This window comes from Quercus robur, chromosome 8, assembly GCF_932294415.1.
Source record: "Quercus robur chromosome 8, dhQueRobu3.1, whole genome shotgun sequence".
NCBI lineage: Eukaryota > Viridiplantae > Streptophyta > Magnoliopsida > Fagales > Fagaceae > Quercus > Quercus robur.
The window spans coordinates 63,631,317-63,655,123 of record NC_065541.1 but is presented as its reverse complement, the minus strand read 5'-3'; the positions used below and the strand labels follow the sequence as shown (position 1 = coordinate 63,655,123).

Sequence of the window (23,807 nt, the reverse complement as noted above, 5' to 3'; positions counted from 1 at the left end):
GTTAATATAACATATTGTGACACAACTTGACCCACAAGCTTAAGCCAATTGGTTTGGATCCAATTGTGCTATATTAATCACCCATTCTTTTCTTTAGTATGAGACTTAATTACTTTATCAAACACATTGCACATCCTGATTGGTGGAGCAAGGATACTAATCCTATGTGAGCAAATTGAAGTGCTCACTTGACGGAACTCCACCTAATTGAAGTTACCTTATAACAATAGAAGTCTTCTAATGGTCTCTAAGCGTTGGGGCCTGCATCAAATCTTTGTTAATAACGAAAATGAAACACGCAATAGCTTTTTCTCTTGATTGCATTTTGTTTGCCTCTTCTCAAGAATAAAAAGGTAAGAAAAGAGTTAAACAAGCACAACGCTTCACTTGCTTCAAATACTTGGATAACCTTATCACAGTAAAAACACTTAGCTAAGAAAGTAGGTGCTGCAAACTAGCAAGTAGCAATAAAGAAGATGAATTTTCCACTAGTGCTACCTCCACTGCGCCAAGTAAGTACCTTTTGAGTTGCCTGTTTCAATATAAAGGCCCGCAAAGTTGATTAGCTTTTGTGCACAGCACGACATTGAAGAAATGAGAGCTCCCACGAAGTACATTTGCTTTCTAATGTTTCTTATGATTCTAAGAATTGCTGGGGTTTTTGGGGCGGGTGAATGTGGGAAATCATCCATTGACAATGAGGTTATGAGGCTAGCTCCCTGTGCATTGGCAGCACATGATGAGAAAGCTGAAGTCTCAGATAAGTGCTGCACTGTGGTGAAAGATATCGACGTATGCTGCCTTTGTGCCATCATGCTTTCCAATGTAGCTAAGAGTTCAGGAATCAAGCCAGAAGTTGCAATTACCATACCTAAAAGGTGCAACATTGCTAATCGCCCTGTTGGTTACAAGTGTGGAGGTGTGTTGATGTTTCACTACAATCTACAGTTTTAAATGTTCCATTTTTTACTTTACCAATGACAGTTTCTCACAAACTTCATTTTTCTTTATAAAGAACCTAAATTTAGATTGGAAAAAAAAAGGACACATAACATTCTGCAATAAGTAAATTTGCTAATGTGTGGAATACTTAAAAGTGAGGTAGAGATTTTATATTCCATTTTTTTTTTTTTGTTTGATAGTTTTCCTAGCTCACTTTTTCCTTAAATTTGCTAATTCTATTTTGCAGCTTATACATTGCCTAGAAGACCGAAGACCATGAGCCAGAGTTCCTACTGCTGTGCTGTTGTTGCTTCTTTGTTTTGGGGTCTTAGGCTCTTAGCCTGGTGTTGTTAAGTACTCAATGTTAGCTAGTGGTACCTATGTGATGGGGACTTCATCCTTATACCTAGCTCATCTAGTCTCAAAGTTTACATCCATCACTTAATCAGTAATAAATGAGGTTTTGGTGTTGGTATATCTATGATTGTAATGTGCTTGTCCTTCGACAATTACTTTATTAACAATTGCTTTGTAGCCTTTTACATTTTCAACAAAAATAATGATGTTCGGATACCTCAAATTTTACAAACTAATGAGTCTCACTAATAACAAAAAAACAACAATTTAAATATTTTATTATTATATTGTTGAAGCAACACTAATTATATTCATTACTATGTCAATATGTAAATATTTTTAAATAAATTATTTAGACATTTAGCATTATTCAAAAGAAAAGAAAAAAGGTTTTATATGGTATCTTGCTTTCTTTTAAGGAGGTATAAAGCTCAACGACCCACTTCAACTGATCGTAAAGCAAGTAGGAGATTTGCAAAAAGTTTACAATTGTACACATTTGTTTAATTTACAATACAAACAAATAATTTTCCATTAATTTAAAACAGTAGCACAGGAGAAAGAGTGTATACATTCCTCCACATATATAGAGTTACATTTAGAGGGCTAAAACCCATATATAGAACTTATTCAAAGTACATGGAATACTAGGTTAGTCATAGAAGACTACAAGTAGAGAGCCTGCACCGAGCTCCTAGAAACACATCCTAGACTTGCCAAACCTGACTAGCTGGGATAAAAACAACCCAACGTGTTTTTTGGAAGTCCAACGGTGTCATGCTCTACTAGGCTTAACTAATATTACCATATTATTTCCTTAGTATTAAGCTAGCTTAGATTTCACCACCCCTGCAATATAGTCAACAAACATAGTTTTAGTTAGCTGTATCAAAGGTTAAGAATAACACCACAAAAATAGATCATATTTAGAATTCGAGATTGGGGAAGCAACAGTAACAATCATAATTAGAATTAATTAAATAATTTTTTTTTTGCTTAAAAAATAATTAATAGAGGAATACCTATTTACTTTGCACAAAATTAAACTAAATATAAAGATAAAACTGGAAATTTTAAACAGTTTGATTCATTCAATAATTTAACTATGTATCATTACTGGTAAATCTATACAGTACGTACTGGCGCTGCATATGGATTTCAATAATCTATCATATTGGGAAACTTTAATTTGTCACGTTTGTGTGGAACATGTAAAAGCTAACCTCTCCTTTTGGGGTATCAATGATTCTTAAGCAGTAGTTATATATATATACGTAACATCAATTCTATTCCTTAAAACATATCCCTCTCTATCTCTCTGAACTTTTTCCCTTTAATTAGGCCTATTCGGCATATATTTATTCAAGTGCGCATTTAAACTTTTAGTTTAAACGAATTATTGGGAAATTAATAATAAATAATTAGGACAAGTGTTAAAAGGACATGTATACATATACAGTCCAAACACACATAAAGTGACAAATGAGTTTTTGTCCTAAACAAATGGAAAATTATTTTAAGATAAGCACATAATAAGGGGTTAAATTTGTTATCATGATTTCAAATCATAATTTTAGTTACTTTTGAGAGTGCGTGTAAAACAGTTTATGTGTAATAAATACTACTCTACAATAAGACCCATATTGACCCATCAAATATATTCTAAGAGAGTGCGTGTAAAGCAATTTGTATGTAATAAACAATATTCCATAGAAAAACCCATCACCCATCCAAATATATTCTAAAGACAACTTTGAATACCTGTGCAAAGGTGGTGAGTACATTTGATGTAGGGACAAGGTGTTAGTAATAGAGAGAACCTGAATGCCACTAGAGTTATGGGTACTTACAATTTTTTTTTTTTTTAATTTTTTGTTCTTTTTATTATTTTTAATTTTATGGATATTTTTATGTAAGAAAATTAAAAAAAAATTCAAAACTATGTCATTTTTGGGCATTTAATGGAAAATGACCTTGCTTTTATGGTGATGATGTTGTATGGTGATGATATTGTTAGTGAATTTTGAATAGTGTGTGAATTCAAGAATCTATGTATTATTTAATATTTATTTTTGGTATTTTATTATTTTTTGACATTTAATATTTTTTTTTTTGAAGCGCAAGACTTAGGTTAAGTACTTACATGCGTTCTTAAGGTTCACTTTTTAAGATTCTATTATATGAATTTTTTTTTATAAGATGAAAGTGTATTTTTAAATTAAATAACTACATGACCAAATCTTGAAAAGGAAACTTAAGAGCCTGTTTGGGTAAGCAATTTCCACAACTCAATTCTCAGTTTCCATAACTCATAACTCAAAAATGGTGGGACCCATAGCAAAAAGGTTGTTTGGCCAAACGATAACTCTGTTTCCATCACTCAATTCTCTGATTTTTGTTGTTTTCAGTTTCCATAACTCATAACTCAATGGCATTTCCGTAAATAAACACACATGAGAGACCCACAGTCGCAACTTTTGACCACCTTTTGACTTTTTTTTTTTTTTTTTTTTTTTTTTTACTGGTTCGTCTGTTCTGTTCTATTTTTTTTTTTCTTTAGTACCTAGACTCACCAAACTTAGTGAAAAAAAAAACCCAGACGGAACAGCCAACCCAGGAGGAAAAAAAAAAAAAAGAAGAAGTTGCTAGTGAAAAAAAAAAAAAGCTGCACTGTGACAGGCGTGGGCCCTCCAAATAGTGTGAAAAATTGTGAGTGATGAAGGCAAACGGATGTGAAAAATTGAGTGATGGGTGATGAGTTATGAGTGATGAGTGATGGAAATTGAGTGACGGAAATTGAGTGACGAAAAATGCTTACCCAAACAGGCCCTAAGTAACGCCCACTAACACATTATAGGTAAATTTTGTCCTTTTTTGTATTAGGTAAACTTCAGCACTTGTCCAGACTCCATCGCGCTAGTGCCTTTACCTCTTGTCCTACGAAACATCATAAGCCTTTTTACTTTTTTTTCTTCTCTTCCTGCTTTTCTTTCTTACCAAACACCTACCTCAAATATCACTGATCAATACTCAAAGCCCTCTCAAGTTTCCAACTTTACCATAATCCAAACAATTCTCCGATCCAAATCCAAAATGCCGACCGGCACCAGCGTTCACGTCACCGCCTTAGACGGCATAGTAAACGTGAACTCCCTCTTCACCTTAGCCGTATTCGTAGGCCTAACCTGGAACCCAGACGACCCGAGCAACACCGTCATCAACGACCAAGATTGCGCCGCGGGTCCCTCCAAAGCCAAAGACCTCGTTTCCTTCCATGTCTACTCCTTCAGCTCCTTCCTCTTCTCCAGCCTCATCGCTTTGGCCCTCAAACAGGCCATCCGGATCTCCAAAAGCCCAACTTACCACCCGTACGAGTTCATTGCCCGCACCCACAAGCCCTTCCTCCGGGTCGGGATGTTGGTCTCGGGTGTCGGTTCGTTTTGCGGGTGCGGGTTCCTGATGATGGCTCTGGTTAACGTGGTCCAGATCAAGCTTGGGACTTTGACTTGTGGAAACTCATCAGATAGCTTTGCAGCCGTGATTCCCCTTGTCATTTTGGTCCCCATTGGGCTTCTCATTTATGCTTCTATCATTTTGTACGCTTTTAGTCGCTAGCTTCCGTTTTTTTTTTTAGTTGTATTATTATTATTATTATATAAACAAATTCACTGCGTAACTTTTAACTGCGGTGTCCCACGTGTTTAGAGAAGCCAACAAGTGTGTGGATTGGTTGGCAAAATGGGACAGTGTTATGAAGGAAGATTTTGTTGTTTTTGAGTTTCCTTTTACTGCTGAACTAGAAACTTTAGTTGCTAAGGACAATAATGGTCTGTATTATGCTAGACTAGTTGCTGCTAGTATGGCAGCTGTCTCTGTGTAGTCTTCTTTTGTTGGTTTTATATGAATGGCCTTTTAATAATAAAAAAAAAAGAAGTAAAATTGTGATCTGTCTAATGTAATTTTTATCTGCGTTATTATTGAATTTCAGATGGTTCCAATTTCTGCTCTTATGCACAAGTTTTTTTTTTTTGAAGTAACAATGGTTGTAAGAACCAAGTATGAGACTTCTGGGCCTTAAATTACTTGGGCTCACAATTTATTTGTAGTGGGTTGAGGATTTCCTACTTTGGGTCGTTCTCGGCAGAGAGACTCAAAGTAACACTCAGTTTATTCTTTCTCACTTGACTGTTTTCTCTCAGTTTTTCTGAACCCCTTCTTCTCCCAAATTTCTTCTATTTATAGCCAAGGTTAGTGGGGAGATTATGATTACAGCCACCGTTAGTGTTACTGAAGGTCCAATATTATCTGGTTAAAGTGGATGTTTAGGTGAGAGGGCGGTGCAGCATTTATGGCCTTGGAACTTGGTTCTAGCTTGATCGATTATGTTTGGCAACTCAGTTTCCCGTGCATATCATGATTTTCCCGAACACGGCTCATTTGCTTGTCCGGGAAAGTTTAACCGATCACCTCTTGGAACTCAAAACCCAAAACTTGTTTTTACATTAAGGCAGTTTCAAGAAGGGCGTAGGGTAACTGGAGCTTTCCGCTGGGCCTGCGCCCAAGGCCGGTATGGGCCTGGGCCCAGGGCCTGTATGGGCTTGGGTTCAAGGCCGGTATGGGCTTTGGGGTCTCGGTGCCGTATAATGGTAATTTTGTCAAAATAAGTAAATAAGCCAATGAAAGGAAAATTGCTGTGAGAGAGTTGTGTGATTATTGAATATATTTGTTAGGCTTTGAAAAATTAATGTAAGAACCAGTGTAGGGAAAACACTTCTTGAAAGTTGATACTTTAGTGACTTGTAAGCAGAAGAAGATTATAACAGTGAAGCCTTTCATGTTCGATACAAATTTATGAATGGAGAGATAAGTGATCTTCTTCAAGGTTTGGGATTTGGAAGTGTAAGAGGAAATGCAAGGAAGGAATTGTATGGATACATGGTGGAATAAATAATAGGTTGTGATAAGAGAAGGATATGATCCAAGATAGATGGTGTAAGTTTTCATGAGTAGGAGGTATTAGGGCTTTGTAGGTTCCTTTTTGATATATTCTAAGTAGGACTATAGAGTTAAAATGAACTTATCATCTCCACCATTGTCATCCTCCAAGTACACAGTTTTTTTTTTTTTTGTTTTTTTTTTGGGGGGGGGGGGGGGGTACTCAAATACAATGCAAAAATTTATCAAGATGGGAGAACTAATGGGAAGTTGCAGATAAGTATCTTGAATGCACTTTAATTTCATTGATGTATGATATTGATACCTAATGTATAAGGTGGCACCCTAAACGCTTCATGGTTTATAGGACTATAAAGTTAAAACCAACAAATCATCTCCACCATTGTCCTCCTCCATGTACTTAGTGGTCCTTTTTTTTTTTTCTATTCCTTAAAACTCCCCATTTTAGGAAGCTCTTAATCTTGCTAGAGGACCTTATAATGCACTCAAACACCTTTGTTGCAAGGAAAAGATTTATCAAGATGGGAGAACTAATGGAACTAGTTGCAGGGTGGTATGATACTCAATGTATAAAATGGTACCCTCGTTGCAACCTGTTTAATTTCATAATTGTATGATAGTCAATGTATAAGGTGGTACCCTGAACTAATGCTCCATGGTTTAAGCTAAACCAATTCCAAAGAAGCGGAGATTTCTGGTGAGCTGAAATTGGTCATAAGGTTGTTTAGTATAACATTGTAATTTGCCAATGAGCTCTTGCTTGAATTGCATTTGTTAATATTGTAATAGTAAGATGAAGAGTAAGGTTGTGGGTTCAAGACCCACCAATTTGTATAACATAATAATCTCAAGCAGATGATTTGCTCAAATGAGTTAAGCTAGGAAGGCTAGTCTGTGGGACATTAGAGAGATTCTAGAGCAACAGGGGCTTGGTAGTGGGTAATGTGTGCACCATTATCTGTCAGTTGCTCATGAAAGAGATCTTCTTTGCTTGTTCTCAATAACAAAAAGTAAGTTGGATGATACGAAAGATTTCAGCATGCATTATCTTCGTTGGATTCAAGTAGCCAGGTAATGCTGATCCCATTTCAGGAGTAGGTGTTTCAATAAACAAATCCCATTTGCCCTAGTGCTACATCCACTATCTCTTGTGGGTTTGACGTGAGAACACCTTTTGAGCTGCCTATTTCACTATAAAGCCAGTAGGATTGAAATATGCTCATTGCACCAGAGAAATGGAAGGTCCAATGAAGCACATTTGTTGTCTAGTGTTTCTTGTAATCCTAGGAATTGCTGGGTTTGATGGGGTTTATGGGGCTGGTGAATGTGGGAAATCTTCGCCTGAGGCAGAGGCTTGGAAGCTGGCTCCCTGTGTATCAGCAGCACAGGATGTGAATGCTGAAGTTTCTGATAGGTGCTGCAGTCAAGTGAAAAAGATTGGCCAGAACCCAAGCTGCCTTTGTGCTGCTATGCTTTCTAATACAGCTAAAAGTTCCGGAGTTAAACCAGAAGTTGCGGTGACCATTCCCAAACGATGCAATATTGCTGATCGTCCTGTGGGATACAAGTGTGGAGGTCTGTTAACATATTATTAGAATTTGTTTATTCACCCTTTCTTTATGCTTCTTTAACAAGGTGTCTCATGAATTGGCATATGCATAATTTTTTTCACAGCATTACATGGTTTTAGAGTTTATAAATTATGAGAAAGAGGATGCATATATCTAATGCATGAGATAATTTTTACACTTTAACAGGTGAAATGATTTTTTTTTTTTTTTTCCCTAAAATGAATTCTATTTTGCAGCTTATACATTGCCTTGAAGACTGAAGTTCCCAAGTCATTTGTGCCTGAGAATGTGAAGTAGATGCAGATTGTATGTTAGTTATTACTAGTGTGCTGAGATTGTATGTTAGTTATTACCAGTATGCTGAGATTGTAACCTTCTAGCTGCTTCATCTATCTTAATCATTTCACTGTGACATCTAGGCACTTGAATAACAATAATAATAAAAATAAATAATGACTTGTTGGTTCTTGCTCTTTGGTTTTTTATTTTATTTTTAAAATTTTTTTATATAATTTTATTTTCATCTTAAGGAGCTTGCTTTGTGTTCTGTCCCTCTAAAAACAAAAAAGGGGAGTCCAATCTTTGAATGTTGAATCACTAGACTGTTAAAGGCTTTCGAACTATATCTCATAACCGAAATGCCCCATCTATATAATTAGCTCGATCTCGGCTGGCGGTACCTCCGCTGCATCTCCATTTAGTGGAACTTCCTGACTCTTGCTCTCTCGTATTGGCTTTTATGCTTGTAGGGGATGACAAATTGACAATCGTTTGTGGAATGGCAGATTTAGTGTTCAAATAAGACCAAATCTACCGAATGCCCAACAACCCTTTTAGATTGAAATTATGTAAAACAAAAAAACATGTAAATATGTTTTTTTTATTGAGTTTTGATGTGTCTTAAAGTTGTAATTAAAGATCAAGTTGAAGACATAAAGTTTGCTCAAGAAAAACTCAAGGAAAGTGCATTTTCAGCATATGTCTCGATATAGTAGTCTTGATACCTTGGGCCATAATTTTTGTCTCCTCGATAGCAAGCTTGATACCTTTCAATAGTAGTCTTGATACCTCCTTGATAGATCGAGCTTCGCATTTCAGCAAAAAATAACAATGCTAAAAAGCTTATAACTTGTCTATTTCAAGCCTGATTTGAGACCTGTTTGAACTGGTATTTAAAAGACGTTATAAGCTATCTTATGGAAGGCTTTTTAGGGAGAGACACTTTCTTTGTGCAGTTCGGGTTTTTTTACCAAGTTCTCTCAATTTCACCATACCGGAGTGTTTAAAAGTAAATTTGAGATTTGTTTGGTGAAGAAGCTAAAACCATAACATCCACCACAAACTTGCTACTATGAAGAAAACCTTCAAGAGGTTGCTTTCTTGTGTTACTTGTAATACTAGGCATTGCTGGGTTCAATGGGGTTCACACGGATATTTGTAAAAATCCGGATCCCTATAGAATATTAGCTCAAGTTGTGGCTCGCTGTGGAAAAGCAACGAAGCAGAAGAAAGCTACGGTTCATCATAAGTGTTGCACTCTGCTGTTAAGCATGGGTGGAAAGTGCTTTTATCAGTCTATCAATTCCACTGCTAAGTCTCTGTCTCTCGGGGTTTTGCCTGAAGCTGTAGCGACCATACCGAGACGTTGCACACTTCAACGCCTTCGTTTAGTACACAGTCACAGTGTCTCTCCGGGAATGGCTGCCCAATTTGTTAAAGAGCTCAATGATGTTTCTTATCAGTGCAGAGGTTTGCAATAAATTAGCAATTATTCCAAAAATTTAAACTGTTATGAAATGATAGAATTTAATTCATTAACTTTGATTATAATAGTTTGTTGACAGCTTAATGGAATTTTATCAAATCATTTATTTATTTACTATTTTAATCCTAGTTTCCATCATATGCCTTTCTAAATTCCGTATTTAGTACCACCGCACACCTTTGGTGCGATGGTCACTCCACAAGTATAAGTATTTGTGGGGTGTGGGAGGCAAGAGCCGGGGTTCAAGTCTCCAGGAGGGAGTTTCACACACATATACATTTAGATTAGGCTAGAGTAGAATTCTATTTTGTATTAAAAAAAAATTCCGCATTTAGTATGCCTTATAAATGTTTATTGGCACTCCTAAATTTGCTCATTTTGTTTTGCAGGATTTAATGTGTCATTACATTTGTGAAGACCATGGATTGTGGTGCCTGTTGTTATGAAGCAGTTAATTAATACTACAACTAGTGTGTTGGAGATTGTATGCTTATAGCCAAAGTTATCAGGATTGAAACCCTGCACGGGATCGGTGAGAGGGTTTAGAGATCGGATTGTAGGATCAGCATGAGGATCGTAAGATCCTACTTTTCGATTAAAAAATATACTAAAAAATACTCATAATTATAATTCATAATATATATTAAAGAAGCATTAAATAAAAGTAATTTTTGACACAAATAAGTGAATTTACTAATAAAAAATAAAATACTAAATTACTAACACGTAAACAAAGTTCAAAGGAGCAGGGGTTACCGTCTATACCAATAACTAATTGGTGTCTTATTCTAATGATAAAGTATCTCAATGTTGAATAAGAGATCTGGAATTTGAATACCCCCTACACTAATAACTGATTGATATTTTATCCAAAAGATAAAAAACAATTATTATAGAGTGGATGCTATAGGTCAAAATTTTCTATTAAAAAAAAAAAAGTGCATCAAAATGGATTGAAAAGACCTAATTGAAAGTTCAAATATGTGTATAAACACCCTTGAACGTTTAGACCTCCAATTTACAAATTAACCAATTCAAGCTTTATGTCAAACAATTAGTGTGCGGAAAATGAACATAAGCTATAATATAGAATTGGTAAACAATCTATGCCAATTAAAATCACATCCACAGCAGAAAATAAAAGGCAAAGATAAAGGGAAGAGAGATGCAAACAGAAGGACAACACACGATGTGTTATCGAAGAGGAAACCGAAGCCCTCGGCGTAAAACCTCTCCGTCGCCCTCCAAGCGGTCAATAATCCACTAGAAAATGTAGTTGGGATACATGAACAGCAATAGACTCTCCAAGCCTAATCTACCCGATGTACCTAAGCCCTCCAAGCTTCTTGCTCCAACGAGGTTGCGCCGAACCTTTTTCTTTTCTAGCTTACCGGATTCCGCTACTAGACCGTAGCATCCGCCATTCTTGGCATCCTCCAATGCTTCCCAAAGCTCCAAAAACACTCAACACTCTAAATTGGTGTGGGTAGTGTTTGGATAGAAATCTCCTCTCAATAGGTATGACAATGAGAGAGGGAATGAGAAGAGACTACAAAGGTTTCTCTCTAAGAATGAGTAGCTCTCTCTAATTGGGTGGGTGTTTTGAAGAAACCTCTCTTAGGGTTTTTCTTTCTGAATAGCCACACATATTTTGTGGGAATGAGGGGTATTTATACTGGTATGAGAATGGAATGCGAAGAGTCAGTTTTTCCAAAAACAGGGCTGGCTGGTGATTTGACCTTGCGACTTGACTGAGTCGCGAGTTCAAGCCGCGAGCTAACTTAATGGCCAGTCTGGATTTTTATCTTGTAGTGCTCCAGGTGGCATGACTGTTCAGCTCCCCTGCATGCTCTGCACATGTACAACTTTTGGCGGCTTGCAAGCCGCGAGTCCTTGCTTCACTGCACAGTCTTGAGCATTTCTTCACACTCTCTCACACACTACCCTTACATGATTCCCACCTAAATACAGGGTTTCTAAGTGCTGTATTACAAGCAAATTTGTCACAGAATAAAGCCAACACATGGTTGATTAAATTCAACCTTACACTAATGGACTGAAGTGGACCAAATTGGACATAATGGACCGAATTGATGAAGGGACCGAATGGTCCACTTCCATCCATTCAGTCCATTTCTATTTATTTGGTACATTTCGGTGTACTTACCTTTTTTAAAGAAAATTTTCAACTTATGGCGTCTATTCCATGATAACTGTTCTTTATTAACAAGATAAGACACTAATCGGTTAATGGTTAGATGGAGTTCGAACCCCAAAATTTTTTATTCAACTACAAGACACTTTACTAATTGAGTCAATTAGAACCTTTTTAGTGCACTTACTTAAGAATGGAAAATAAGAGAATTAACACATTTCGACTTGATAGTATACAATCCATAACAAAAAGTCCATAACAAAAGGTCACAAATGAAATAAGGACTACTTTTTTTCTTTTTACTAATCTAAACGGTATATTATAATTAACCTAATGTACGATAAATATTAGAATAGCCAAGGTAGCTTATAATATTGCAAGATCATTATATAATTATCCAAATATATATTCTAAAAATCAATTACCACTTCTTTCCAACAATGCAACACAGTTGCTGCAGTTGCTATGGCATTGATGCGCCACACCAGTAAACAATAGATACAAATAAAGTTGGATCAGTAAAAAATTCGTTAATAATTGCCTACGTTTCATAGTGAATCAAGTGAGTAGTGACCATTCTGATTATTGAGGAGTTAGCATAGAGATTATAAATTTATAATGAGTTAAAACAAAAAATTTTAACAATGAATGATTCCTTTAATAAAATTTAGGTGAAAACCACATTTTCGTCTTTACATTTTTGCACGATTATCACTTTTGTCCCTATCTTTTATTTTCACCGTTTTTAGTCCCCATTTAAAAAAAAAAAAGCCTTTCATTTTAGTCTTTTTCATCAGTGCCCTAACGACAAAGTCCTACGTGGCAAACGGAACTATTAAAATAATAATAAAAATTTTATTTTGACATTAAAAAATGCCACATCACATCTAAATTAAAAAAAATTAATTTATTAATTTTAACTAAAAAAATTAAAAATAGAAATAAAAACCAAAAATCACATTAATTGAGATCTAAGTGTGTTTTGAACAAGAATAACAAGAACACAAATCCAGATTTGAGAACACAAAATTAAAATCCATAAATCACAAACCCAAAAAAGAGAAAGTTGTGGTGATCAAAATCATAAACCAGTTCTCTGCTTGCTTACTAAGAAAATCATAAACCAAACTAAAAAGTAGAATTACACATTCAACCTCCTTACTGCACTTGACACCACTACTTTCGTATCAAAATCAAAACCAATTCCAATTTCAAATCTCAAATCCTAGAAAACTCTTTTGTTCTTTCAATTTCTCAAAAAATGTCTGGGCGTGGAAAGGGAGGCAAGGTTTGGGCAAGGAAGGAGCGGAACGACACCGTGAGGTTCTTCGTGATAACATCTAGGGGATCATGAAGCCTGCGATTTGTCGTTTGGCTCGTAGGGGTGGAGTGAAGCGAATTAGCGGTTTGATCTACGAGGAGACACGTGGCAACCAGTTACAGATTTGAGAAGGGATTGGATCGGAGATGGAGTTGTTGGAGAGATCTAGGGTTTGGAGGCTTCGGCAATACTTCAAACTCTCCGGAACCTCGCCAGAAAGTTGCATTGTCGAAAGCTGAAGGCTGATGAGCCAGTTCTTCTTCTCATTCTAGCACACAACTCCTTAGAGCTTGCAGATTGAAGCGACGGATGAGTTCAGTAAGGTCCATGAACTCAATTTGTTGTCTGGGTCGGAGAGAGAGTTCTTCACGCCTTGCAAGCACATCACATCGTCTTCAATGGAATTGCTTAGAGAAAAGCAGAAGATTGAAGCTAATGAGAGAATCAGAAAAATCTTCATAGTGTTTTAGAGTCAGCATTTTGATTTTGATTTTTATATTTTGTTTTTGTTGTTTTTAGTTTTGGTTTTTGAGAGTGAGGTGGGTTTGCTGGGTTCAACTTAATTGAGATGGGTTTTTCTGAGTTTGAGATTTTTTTTGTTTGGATTGGTTGTGTTGTATTTTTGGATTGATTTGGTACTTTGGGGCTTTAGGATTTGATGATTTTGCTGGGTTTGAGAAAATGGTGATTTTGAGATTTTTAATTTTTAGATTTTAATTTCTGGGTTTGTGTTCTTAAATCTGAATTTGTGTTCTTGTTGTTCATGTTCAAGACACATTTAGATCTCCATTCGCATGATTTTTAGTTTTTAATTTTGTTTACAATTTTTTTTATTTAGTTAAAATTAATAAAGTAATTTTTTTAATTTAGATGCTAATGTGGCATTTTTTAATGCCAAAATAAAATTTATTATTATTATTTTAATGGCCACGTCAGTTTTTAGTGTGCCAATAGTGTATTCTGTTTGCCACGTGTGCATTTTTCGTCTCTGATGACGACAGTGATAAAAACGAGACACGTTTTTCAAGATAGGGACTAAAAACAGTGGAAATAAAAGTTAGGGACTAAAATGGAATCACGTGAAAATATAGGGACGAAAATGTGGTTTTCACCTAAAATTTAACTTTCAAGATCTAAAAAGAGGGGACCGGTACATCATTTTGGATAATTCAGTGGACAAGTACTCAAATCTGTTGCATTCCCTTATTGCTGGGCCTAGCTTGAAAGATCAAGATATATAAAAATTTGTGAAAATTACACTTTATCACCTTAAATTATACACTAGATTACACTTTGGATTCTAAACTATCACACTTATCACACTTTGCACCCCGGCGTTACTTTTACCGTTAAGTTAGACATAAATTAATAGCACATGACTTGCACATAATATTTGCTTAGGTGGCACACTGTTTAAAGACCAAAACACCCTTTTCATAAACAATATAAAATAAATGTTTTTTTTTTTTTCTCAGGTTTCTCTCTCGCGTGCATGTAGGTTCCCCTCTCTATAGCCCAGCAGCTCTTCTCCTGTTTCTCATTGTTTAGTTGCTCTTCTCCCCAAATAAAACATACACGTCATCTCTAAGTCCAAAACAAAATCATAAGCAGTACCAAAACAGAGTATTTTAACATTTTCAGTTTTGCAAATTAGATATAAAAGTAGGGTTCGGTCCTTTAAGGCACACATTAAGTCATCCATTTTTGGAAATATTTTCTAGGAAATTGAAAAAGCTGTTAATACTTTTTCAATTCCCAAGAAAATATTTCCAAAAATAATTAATTATTGTGTGCCCTTAAGGCACACATTAGCAAAATCCATAACAGTATTATGTGAGAGTGACTACTACTGACACCACCAAACGATAAACATTGACAAAGTAGAACTAAAAAACGCTTAAAAGGCTGCCTTTTTTGGAAGCACGTTTTGCGCTTCCCACATCCACGTTTTGCCTTTTTTTTTTTTTTTTTCAAACTGTGATTGTGGACTTTTTTCCTGTGAACAGTGCACATATGCATTGTTCATGGGACCTACAAACTTCACTTTTCAGTAATTTTTTCATTAAAAATGGGTGCCATGGTACTATTCACATATTTAAAAATTATTTTACTACAGTGTTTTCAGTTTTCAGCTGTATTCAAACGGACTAGTCACATTCGGAAAGTGAACAAACAATAGGAGAACTGTAAATTGTAGTATCATTATATTTTCGGTTTTGCATATTAGTTATAAAATACCACATGAGAGTGACTACTATTGACACCACCAAATGCATTAACAAGATTTAAACTTCCCAAACATTTTTTTTTTGCAGCATTTAAACCAAAATCGATTACTACAACAAATATACATAACCCATATTCCAATTTTATCACATAGCTAACAATCAAAATACAGTAAACAAAAAAGACCTGGATACAAAAAAATGAAAAGCAAGGAGAACCCAATTGAAAAAATAGCGAAAAAAAGAAATGGGTCATCAATGGTACCAAAACAAAGAATCCCATTTAATGATCTGTTGCAAATGCCTTGATGATTTGGGGATATAATTTAGGGCTTTGAAACAATTTTGATTTTGGAACTTAGAGATAACTTGTATGTTTGGTTTGGGGAAAGGAGTAAGTACTAAACAATGAGAAAGAGGAGAAGAGCTGCTAGGAAGAGCTATACGCATGAGAGAGAGAGAGAGAGAGAGAGAGAGAGAGAGAGAGAGAGAGAGAGAGAGAGAGAGAGAGAGAGAGAGAGAGAGAGAGAGAGAGAGAGAGAGAGAGATCTGGAAAACGAAAAAGAAAATAAAAAGCATTTGTTTTTAATTGTTTGTGAAAAGGATGTTTTGGGCTTTAAATAGTGTGCCACTTAAGCAAAAATAATGTGTAAGTCATATACTATTAATTTCTATTTAACTTAATGGTAAAAGTAATGCCAGAGTGCAAAATGTGATAAGTGTGATAGTGTACGGTGCAAAGTGTGCATTCGAATAGTTTATGGTGCAAAATGTAATTTAGTGCATAGTTTAGGGTGATAAAGTGTAATTTCCCTAAAAATTTTCCTTGCGTATCCCATATTTCTTAATTATGCTTTAGAAAGCCAAGAAAAACTGAATCCAATCCCACACCTATGCGGACATGGCATTGCATGCATGAATGTGGACTATTAAGGACTATAAACAAACTTTTAAGCCCAAACTTAATTTTTGGCTTAACTATTAAACAAGCTAAGTCCAAACATAATAATGTGTTTGTGAACAAGCTCATGAGTGTGTGTCTCGATTTAATAAACTCAAATAATGTAGTTTTAAATATAATTTAGTTATTACTATTTGTATAGATGCGTGAACGGATAATTTTTTTTTTAGTTGTGATACTTACTATATGTGTTAAAATAAAGTTAATAAAGTAACTTGTGAACAAGATCAAACTTGTTTGATAAGAAAATGAACCAAATTTGAACATGGACTTTTAATAATTAGCTCAGATTGATTTGTTTACAACCCTATAAACATGGAAGAAATTTTGTTCATTCCATCTTTGGTACATAAGGTGTTCATACCAATGCGTATGCATAAATCCTATAATTATTTTCAAAGAAATTTGAATTTTAGTTTTTGTTATAGTGGAAATTCTGATGCCAATTTGATGGGAGTATAATTAGTTATAGTAGGTTTCTATGAAAAAAAAATAAAAAGGGTGTATGTGGTTTGGCAACATTAATTAGGAAGTTTTATTAAGAAAATAGCTAGGAGATTATAATAGTGACACAGAAGACCCGGAAATAAAATGAGCCAAAAACACTCACAATTTTTAAATGCTACAATTTAATAAGAAAATAAAGACCTAATTGTGTATATATAACCCTAATTAAACTCGATTGATCGTGCACAATCCAAAACAAAAAAAGAATAGAATTTTAAAACATAAGTGTTGGAGAGATAACACCTTGTGGAGACTCAAATTGAGAGGTTAATATAACATATTGTGACACAACTTGACCTACAAGTTTAAGCCAATTGGTTTGGATCCAATTATGCTATATTAATCACCCATTCTTTTCTTTAGTATGAGACTAGTTTGAGACTTAATTTCTTTATCAAACACATTGCACATCCTGATTGGTGGAGAATGGATACTAATCCTACGTGAGCAAATTGAAGTGCTCACTTGACTCAACTCCACCTAATTGAAGTTACCTTATAACAATAGAAGTCTTCTAATGGTCTCTCTAAGCGTTGGGGCCTGCATCAAATCTTTGTTAATAACGAAAATGAAACACGTAATAGCTTTTTCTCTTGATTGCATTTTGTTTGCCTCTTCTCAAGAATAAAAAGGTAAGAAAAGAGCTAAGCAAGCACAACGCTTGACTTGCTTCAAATACTTGGATAACCTTAACACAGTAAAAACACTTAGCTAAGAAAGTAGGTACTGCAAACTAGCAAGTAGCAATAAAGAAGATGAATTTTCTACTAGTGCTACCTCCACTGCGCCAAGTAAGTACCTTTTGAGTTGCCCGTTTCAGTATAAAGGCCCGCAAAGTTGATTAGCTTTTGTGCACAGCACGACATTGAAGAAATGGGAGCTCCCACGAAGTACATTTGATTTCTAATTTTTCTTATGATTCTAAGAATTGCTGGGGTTTTTGGGCTGGTGAATGTGGGAAATCATCCATTGAAAATGAGGTTATGAGGCTAGCTCCCTGTGCATTGGCAGCACATGATGAGAAAGCTGAAGTCTCAGATAAGTGCTGCACTGTGGTGAAAGATACCGACGTATGCTGCCTTTGTGCCATCATGCTTTCCAATATAGCTAAGAGTTCAGGAATCAAGCCAGAACTTGCAATTACCATACCTAAAAGGTGCAACATTGCTAATCGCCCTGTTGGTTACAAGTGTGGAGGTGTGTTGATGTTTCACTACAATCTACAATTTTAAATGTTCCATTTTATACTTTACCAATGGCAGTTTCTCACAAACTTCTTTTTTCTTTATAAAGAACCTAAATTTAGATTGGAAAAAAAAAGGACACATAACATTCTGCAATAAGTAAATTTGCTAATGTGTGGAATACTTAAAAGTGAGGTAGAGATTTTATATTCCATTTTTTTTTTTTTTTGTTTGATAGTTTTCCGCTCACTCTTTTCTTAAATTTGCTAATTCTATTTTGCAGCTTATACATTGCCTAGAAGACCGAAGACCATGAGCCAGAGTTCCTACTGCTGTGCTGTTGTTGCTTCTTTGTTTTGGGGTCTTAGGCTCTTAGCCTGGTGTTGTTAAGTACTTAATGTTAGCTAGTGGTACCTTTGTGCTGGGGACTTCATCCTTATACCTAGTTCATCTAGCCTCAAAGTTTACATCCATCACTTAATCAGTAATAAATGAGGTTTTGGTGTTTGTATATCTATGATTGTAATGTGCTTGTCCTTCGACAATTACTTTATTAACAATTGCTTTGTAGCCTTTTACATTTTCAACAAAAATAATGATGTTCGGATACCTCAAATTTTACAAACTAATGAGTCTCACTAATAACAAAAAAACAACAATTTAAATATTTTATTATTATATTGTTGAAGCAACACTAATTATATTCATTACTATGTCAATATGTAAATATTTTTAAATAAATTATTTAGACATTTAGCATTATTCAAAAAAAAAGAAAAAAGGTTTTATATGGTATCTTGCTTTCTTTTAAGGAGGTATAAAGCTCAACGACCCACTTCAACCGATCGTAAAGCAAGTAGGAGATTTGCAAAAAGTTTACAATTGTTCACATTTGTTTAATCTACAATACAAACAAATAATTTTCCATTAATTTAAAACAGTAGCACAGGAGAAAGAGTGTATACATTCCTCCACATATATAGAGTTACATTTAGAGGGCTAAAACCCATATATAGAACTTATTCAAAGTACATGGAATACTAGGTTAGTCATAGAAGACTACAAGTAGAGAGCCTGCACCGAGCTCCTAGAAACACATCCTAGACTTGCCAAACCTGACTAGCTGGGATAAAAACAACCCAACGTGTTTTTTGGAAGTCCAACGGTGTCATGCTCTACTAGGCTTAACTAATATTACCATATTATTTCCTTAGTATTAAGCTAGCTTAGATGTCACCACCCCTGCAATATAGTCAACAAACATAGTTTTAGTTAGCTGTATCAAAGGTTAAGAATAACACCACAAAAATAGATCATATTTAGAATTCGAGATTGGGGAAGCAACAGTAACAATCATAATTAGAATTAATTAAATAATTTTTTTTTTTGCTTAAAAAATAATTAATAGAGGAATACCTATTTACTTTGCACAAAATTAAACTAAATATAAAGATAAAACCGGAAATTTTAAACAGTTTGATTCATTCAATAATTTAACTATGTATCATTACTGGTAAATCTATACAGTACGTACTGGCGCTGCATATGGATTTCAATAATCTATCATATTGGGAAACTTTAATTTGTCACGTTTGTGTGGAACATGTAAAAGCTAACCTCTCCTTTTGGGGTATCAATGATTCTTAAGCAGTAGTTATATATATATACGTAACATCAATTCTATTCCTTAAAACATATCCCTCTCTATCTCTCTGAACTTTTTCCCTTTAATTAGGCCTATTCGGCATATATTTATTCAAGTGCGCATTTAAACTTTTAGTTTAAACGAATTATTGGGAAATTAATAATAAATAATTAGGACAAGTGTTAAAAGGACATGTATACATATACAGTCCAAACACACATAAAGTGACAAATGAGTTTTTGTCTAAACAAATGGAAAATTATTTTAAGATAAGCACATAATAAGGGGTTAAATTTGTTATCATGACTTTAAATCATGATTTTGTTACTTTTGAGAGTGCGTGCAAAACAATTTATATGCAATAAATACTTCTCTACAATAAGACCCATATTGACCCATCAAATATATTCTAAGAGAGTGCGTGTAAAGCAATTTGTATGTAATAAACAATATTCCGTAGCAAGACCCATCACCCATCAAATATATTCTAAAGACAACTTTGAATACCTGTGCAAAGGTGGTGAGTACATTTGATGTAGGGGCAAGGTGTTAGTAATAGAGAGAACCTGCAGAAAGAAATTAAACTATAGTTAAATTAAGTTTCTAAAACTCCTATAACTACAGGAAACAAATATTATATCCCTTTAATCTGCAATTGCACAACTATTATATATTCACATACCCTGCCACCAGTTCCCTCTTGATGCACTGTTCGCATTATTATTTGAATCATCCTCCCCTCCATCTTTCCTGAACTGATCAAAAATTGAAAGAGAAGTTTACTAACAGCATATACCATGTATGATATCAATTTGAAATAATAATAAATGAGTCACAACGATAACAACATTTTTTTCTTAAAATTTTTTTTTCTATTAAAAAAAAAATTGTTATCGTTGTTGTAACGATGCATGTTACATGACCCATATATATAAACTCAAATGATATATAAAATGATTGGCACCTATATGTTTATTTATTCATGGATATAATACTCTCTTTTTGTGTGTGTATATTTTTTTTATGCTATGAATGAATATAAAATACTATACACTCACAGTCTTTTGAGATTCGGTGGAGCCTGCCCTTGGAGAATAATTTTCTTGGCCGCCATAGTAGATCGATGAGCTTAAATAGCAAGGTTCCATTGGTTCATTCTGATAAGGTGAATTTCTAGTACCTATTCCAGCGCTTTCATCCTTGACGCTTTGAGCGATATTATCTGCAAAGAGTTAACCCAGATAAGGTCATGCAATATTTTCCAAAGATTTCTCATTTTACATTCCAGCCGAAAAATCAAACAATACAACCAAACATTTGAATTCAAACCCTGTTTATGTTAGGCTAAGAAATTGATTTTTTTTTTTTTAAATTAAATAAATTTGTGCATAGGAGAGGCTCCAATTTGAAATATTAACACAGTAAAAAAAAAAATCTTTTAATTATGTCCAATTTCTTGTATATGGAAAGAAAGTCGTCACAAAGTAGCAAAGTTTTTTCTGTATACAGATTAGCTCCAGTGGTAAGCGAATAGGATAGTACAAGCTTGTATTTGGATTAATTTTTCGCATAAATTATATTCATTTATTTACTAAAAGTTAACAAAAAGTACACTTGTATGAGATTTTAATTAAAAAAAAAAAGTTGTTAATCCAAAAAGACTTTGACTTGAAATCCTTCAACCTCATTCAGCCAAAAAAGAAAAAAAGAAAAAAGAAAAAGAAATCCTTCAACCTCATAAATAAAGTAGATTGATACGTTAATAATACCTGGATTTCCATATTTGCCACTGCCACCTTGGTTCTGAAAGGAGTCCCTCCCCAGCTGCTAAAGTAAATGAAGAAAAGAAATTAGAACTTGCTACTTGTTACGCTTGGAAAAACTTTTTCATATTCCTTATCCAGTTCAAGCAAAACGAGTTTGGATAGCACCTTTTTATGATGCAAATTTCAATTGAACTTCTTATGCTTTTGCTGAATCTTTACTAAAAGCACTAGTGCATCTATCAATATCAAGCAACTTACGTTGTATTTTTTTTGGATGGTGATTACGTTGTATCTTAATATCAATCATATCAAAAAGTCAATAACTTCTTCCTCTGACCCTATTCAAAGTAAGTTTTTTTCATCATGCCACAAGTATTTACCAATATCATTAAGCTAAAAAAATAAAAAAACCAACATAGGAACACAATTTGTTTACCCTATTAAAATAACATGTTATAATTGGAATAACATCACTTTCTCGAGAATTCATCATTAATATGACTTTTATCATATTTAAATCATAACAAACTATATCAGCAATTATAATTTAAACTCGTGAAAGTATTTCTAAACATAGACACATGGTTGATGTGGTAAAATTAATAGGATCTGAAAACTTACAAAAACTGTAAGGATAGAGTTATTTGCTCATTCTCATATGAATAAATTTGAAAATTTTAGTTTAAACTTAACTGTACCGATAATAGTTGTTATGCATAAGAGATATATGCAAAGTGAAGAATAAAGCTAAGAACAAAACAGAGTTTTCCTAGAGAGCAAGCCACATAATGATATACTGATATATGATGATTGTGGTAAATAAAATACCGTTGATGGTGGTGGAAAAATGGATCCAAATACTCCGGTCGAAGAAGCTGAAGAAGGGTCCTTGGGACCAAAAAGGTGATCCAAAGACCTGGATGAAGATGAGCCACCAACTTTTTTTGATGCATCACCAACTTGCTTCTTGTTCTCCATAATAGTTACTACTTTCACTTCACTTGCAAGCTTTCTTTGTCAACTAACGAACAAAACTACTCTTATGATAGTTATCACTTAACGGCCAAAGACCGAAAAAGAAAAATTAGATAAGATTTGCAGAGATACAAACAAAGAAAGAGATAATTATAAAAGCAGAGATAGGCAGAGCAGAGAGCACGTGAAGATTGCAGATGTGGAGCTCTTGTGAACGGTCGCTGCTATTTATAAGGCCAAAACTATGTGCTTTGGATGCTGCCCCCATGTGCTTTCCTTCAAATTCAGTCATATCTCTCCCTCTCTCTTTGACACATGGTTGCATCTTTCGGAGCCAAGTGGACATGTTGCCAGCTCCAAACCCATATTGCCACGTGTTCTCATCCCAAACAACATCCCATATAAACAATATTTTTCACAACAAATTTTAAAAAACGGTTGAATTATTAAGTTGTTTGTATAGGTCCATTATTGATATTACTTTATTAATTATCATTTATAACTTGTTACATGAACAGTTTTAAAAAAAGATTTGCGGAGAAAGTTGTGACTATAGAATTAATTTGCATCCTAAATCTTTGATCTATTGGGAAAGTGACAAAAAGTAAGTTTTAGGAAGGCTCAAGATGTTCTGGACTCATGGTCCCAAAGTCCCACAACAAGATAAATGGATAAGGTGGCTGGCTCAACTTGAATCTTATGCCTCCTTACGTTAAACCGTTTTGACTGTTGACTCCCAACTAGTATTAGACTTATTCTCTTTGTTGATTGAGAATTTATTAGATATATGAAAACTATCTCTTTAAGGATGTGTTTAGATACCACTTATTTTGTTAAAACTGAAAAATTATTACTAAAAATACTGTAGATAAAGGTAAAAGTTAGTTGAAATAGTACAGTGGGACTTATGAATAGTGTCAAAAAATGAAGTGGGGCCCATAAATAGTAGCAAAAATAAGCTGAATAGTGAAATAATTTTAATTTTTAATTCTAACCCAAACGCATACTTATAATCTCATATATAGAATGAGCTTTATATCAAGATCTACTGGTAAGCTTTATTAATTATTAGTTACGTGAGAGGGTGGCATGGTGTACCAAGTGAATTGAATAATTCCACATTTTGAAATTTATTGAAAAAAATGGATGGATACTCTTCCCTCCTTTTCCTCTCAATAATGTCAAATAAGATTCCAAACAAAGGATATATTATAACTATTTTCCTTGCAAATCTTTGAGAATCAAAGATTTTTGTTCCGGTCAAATGAGAATCAAAGATTTGGGGGGGGGGGGGGGGGGAAGAGAGAGAGAGAGAGAGAGAGAGAGATGCTACAGATGACACTCATCAATAAACTAAAATTCCCAGTGAAAATAAATGGAATATGGTCTGATTTCATATAAGAAGCTTTAGTTGAACTATGTATAGATTTGGCCCCTGGTTGGTGAAGTCACAAAGATTGTGTTTATCTCACGTGGA

The 23,807-nt window shown here is 34.5% G+C and overlaps 3 protein-coding genes across 5 annotated transcripts; 2 read left to right on the top strand and 1 right to left on the bottom strand.

The window, feature by feature from the left end:
- Positions 1 to 594: 594 nt before the first annotated feature.
- On the top strand, positions 595 to 8,295 carry LOC126697610 (putative lipid-transfer protein DIR1). Its single transcript, XM_050394683.1, has 2 exons — positions 595 to 919; positions 8,063 to 8,295. Exons 1-2 carry the CDS (start codon positions 595 to 597, stop codon positions 8,077 to 8,079), a joined length of 342 nt encoding a protein of 113 aa, XP_050250640.1. The 3' UTR covers positions 8,080 to 8,295.
- LOC126697607 (uncharacterized) lies at positions 1,814 to 22,546 on the bottom strand. 3 transcript variants are annotated; one of them, XM_050394679.1, is made up of 6 exons: positions 22,184 to 22,545; positions 21,359 to 21,416; positions 20,648 to 20,811; positions 20,272 to 20,344; positions 20,097 to 20,155; positions 1,814 to 2,148 (listed from the first exon to the last, which is right to left on the bottom strand). In XM_050394679.1, the coding sequence occupies exons 1-5, from the start codon at positions 22,331 to 22,333 to the stop codon at positions 20,139 to 20,141; spliced, it is 462 nt and encodes a 153-aa protein (XP_050250636.1). In that variant the 5' UTR covers positions 22,334 to 22,545; the 3' UTR covers positions 1,814 to 2,148; positions 20,097 to 20,138. The 3 variants fall into 3 exon arrangements, with proteins under 3 accessions (XP_050250636.1, XP_050250637.1, XP_050250635.1); XM_050394680.1 differs by lacking the exon at positions 1,814 to 2,148 and adding an exon at positions 18,852 to 19,186 and having other exon boundaries at positions 21,359 to 21,413; positions 22,184 to 22,546; XM_050394678.1 differs by lacking the exon at positions 1,814 to 2,148 and adding an exon at positions 18,852 to 19,186.
- LOC126697609 (uncharacterized) lies at positions 7,467 to 8,295 on the top strand. Its single transcript, XM_050394682.1, has 2 exons — positions 7,467 to 7,830; positions 8,063 to 8,295. Exons 1-2 carry the CDS (start codon positions 7,491 to 7,493, stop codon positions 8,077 to 8,079), a joined length of 357 nt encoding a protein of 118 aa, XP_050250639.1. The 5' UTR covers positions 7,467 to 7,490; the 3' UTR covers positions 8,080 to 8,295.
- Positions 22,547 to 23,807: the final 1,261 nt, after the last annotated feature.

Bases quoted from the DNA above. Each gene is read 5' to 3' on its own strand.
- LOC126697609 (XM_050394682.1), top strand. From the start codon at position 7,491: ATGGAAGGTCCAATGAAGCACATTTGTTGTCTAGTGTTTCTTGTAATC.
- LOC126697610 (XM_050394683.1), top strand. From the start codon at position 595: ATGAGAGCTCCCACGAAGTACATTTGCTTTCTAATGTTTCTTATGATT.
- LOC126697607 (XM_050394679.1), bottom strand. From the start codon at position 22,333: ATGGAGAACAAGAAGCAAGTTGGTGATGCATCAAAAAAAGTTGGTGGC. The intron at 21,417-22,183 runs GTATTTTATTTA...CATTTACTTTAG, and splicing joins TTTTTCCACCACCATCAACG to CAGCTGGGGAGGGACTCCTT. The intron at 20,345-20,647 runs GTGAGTGTATAG...ATTTTTGATCAG, and splicing joins CCACCGAATCTCAAAAGACT to TTCAGGAAAGATGGAGGGGA.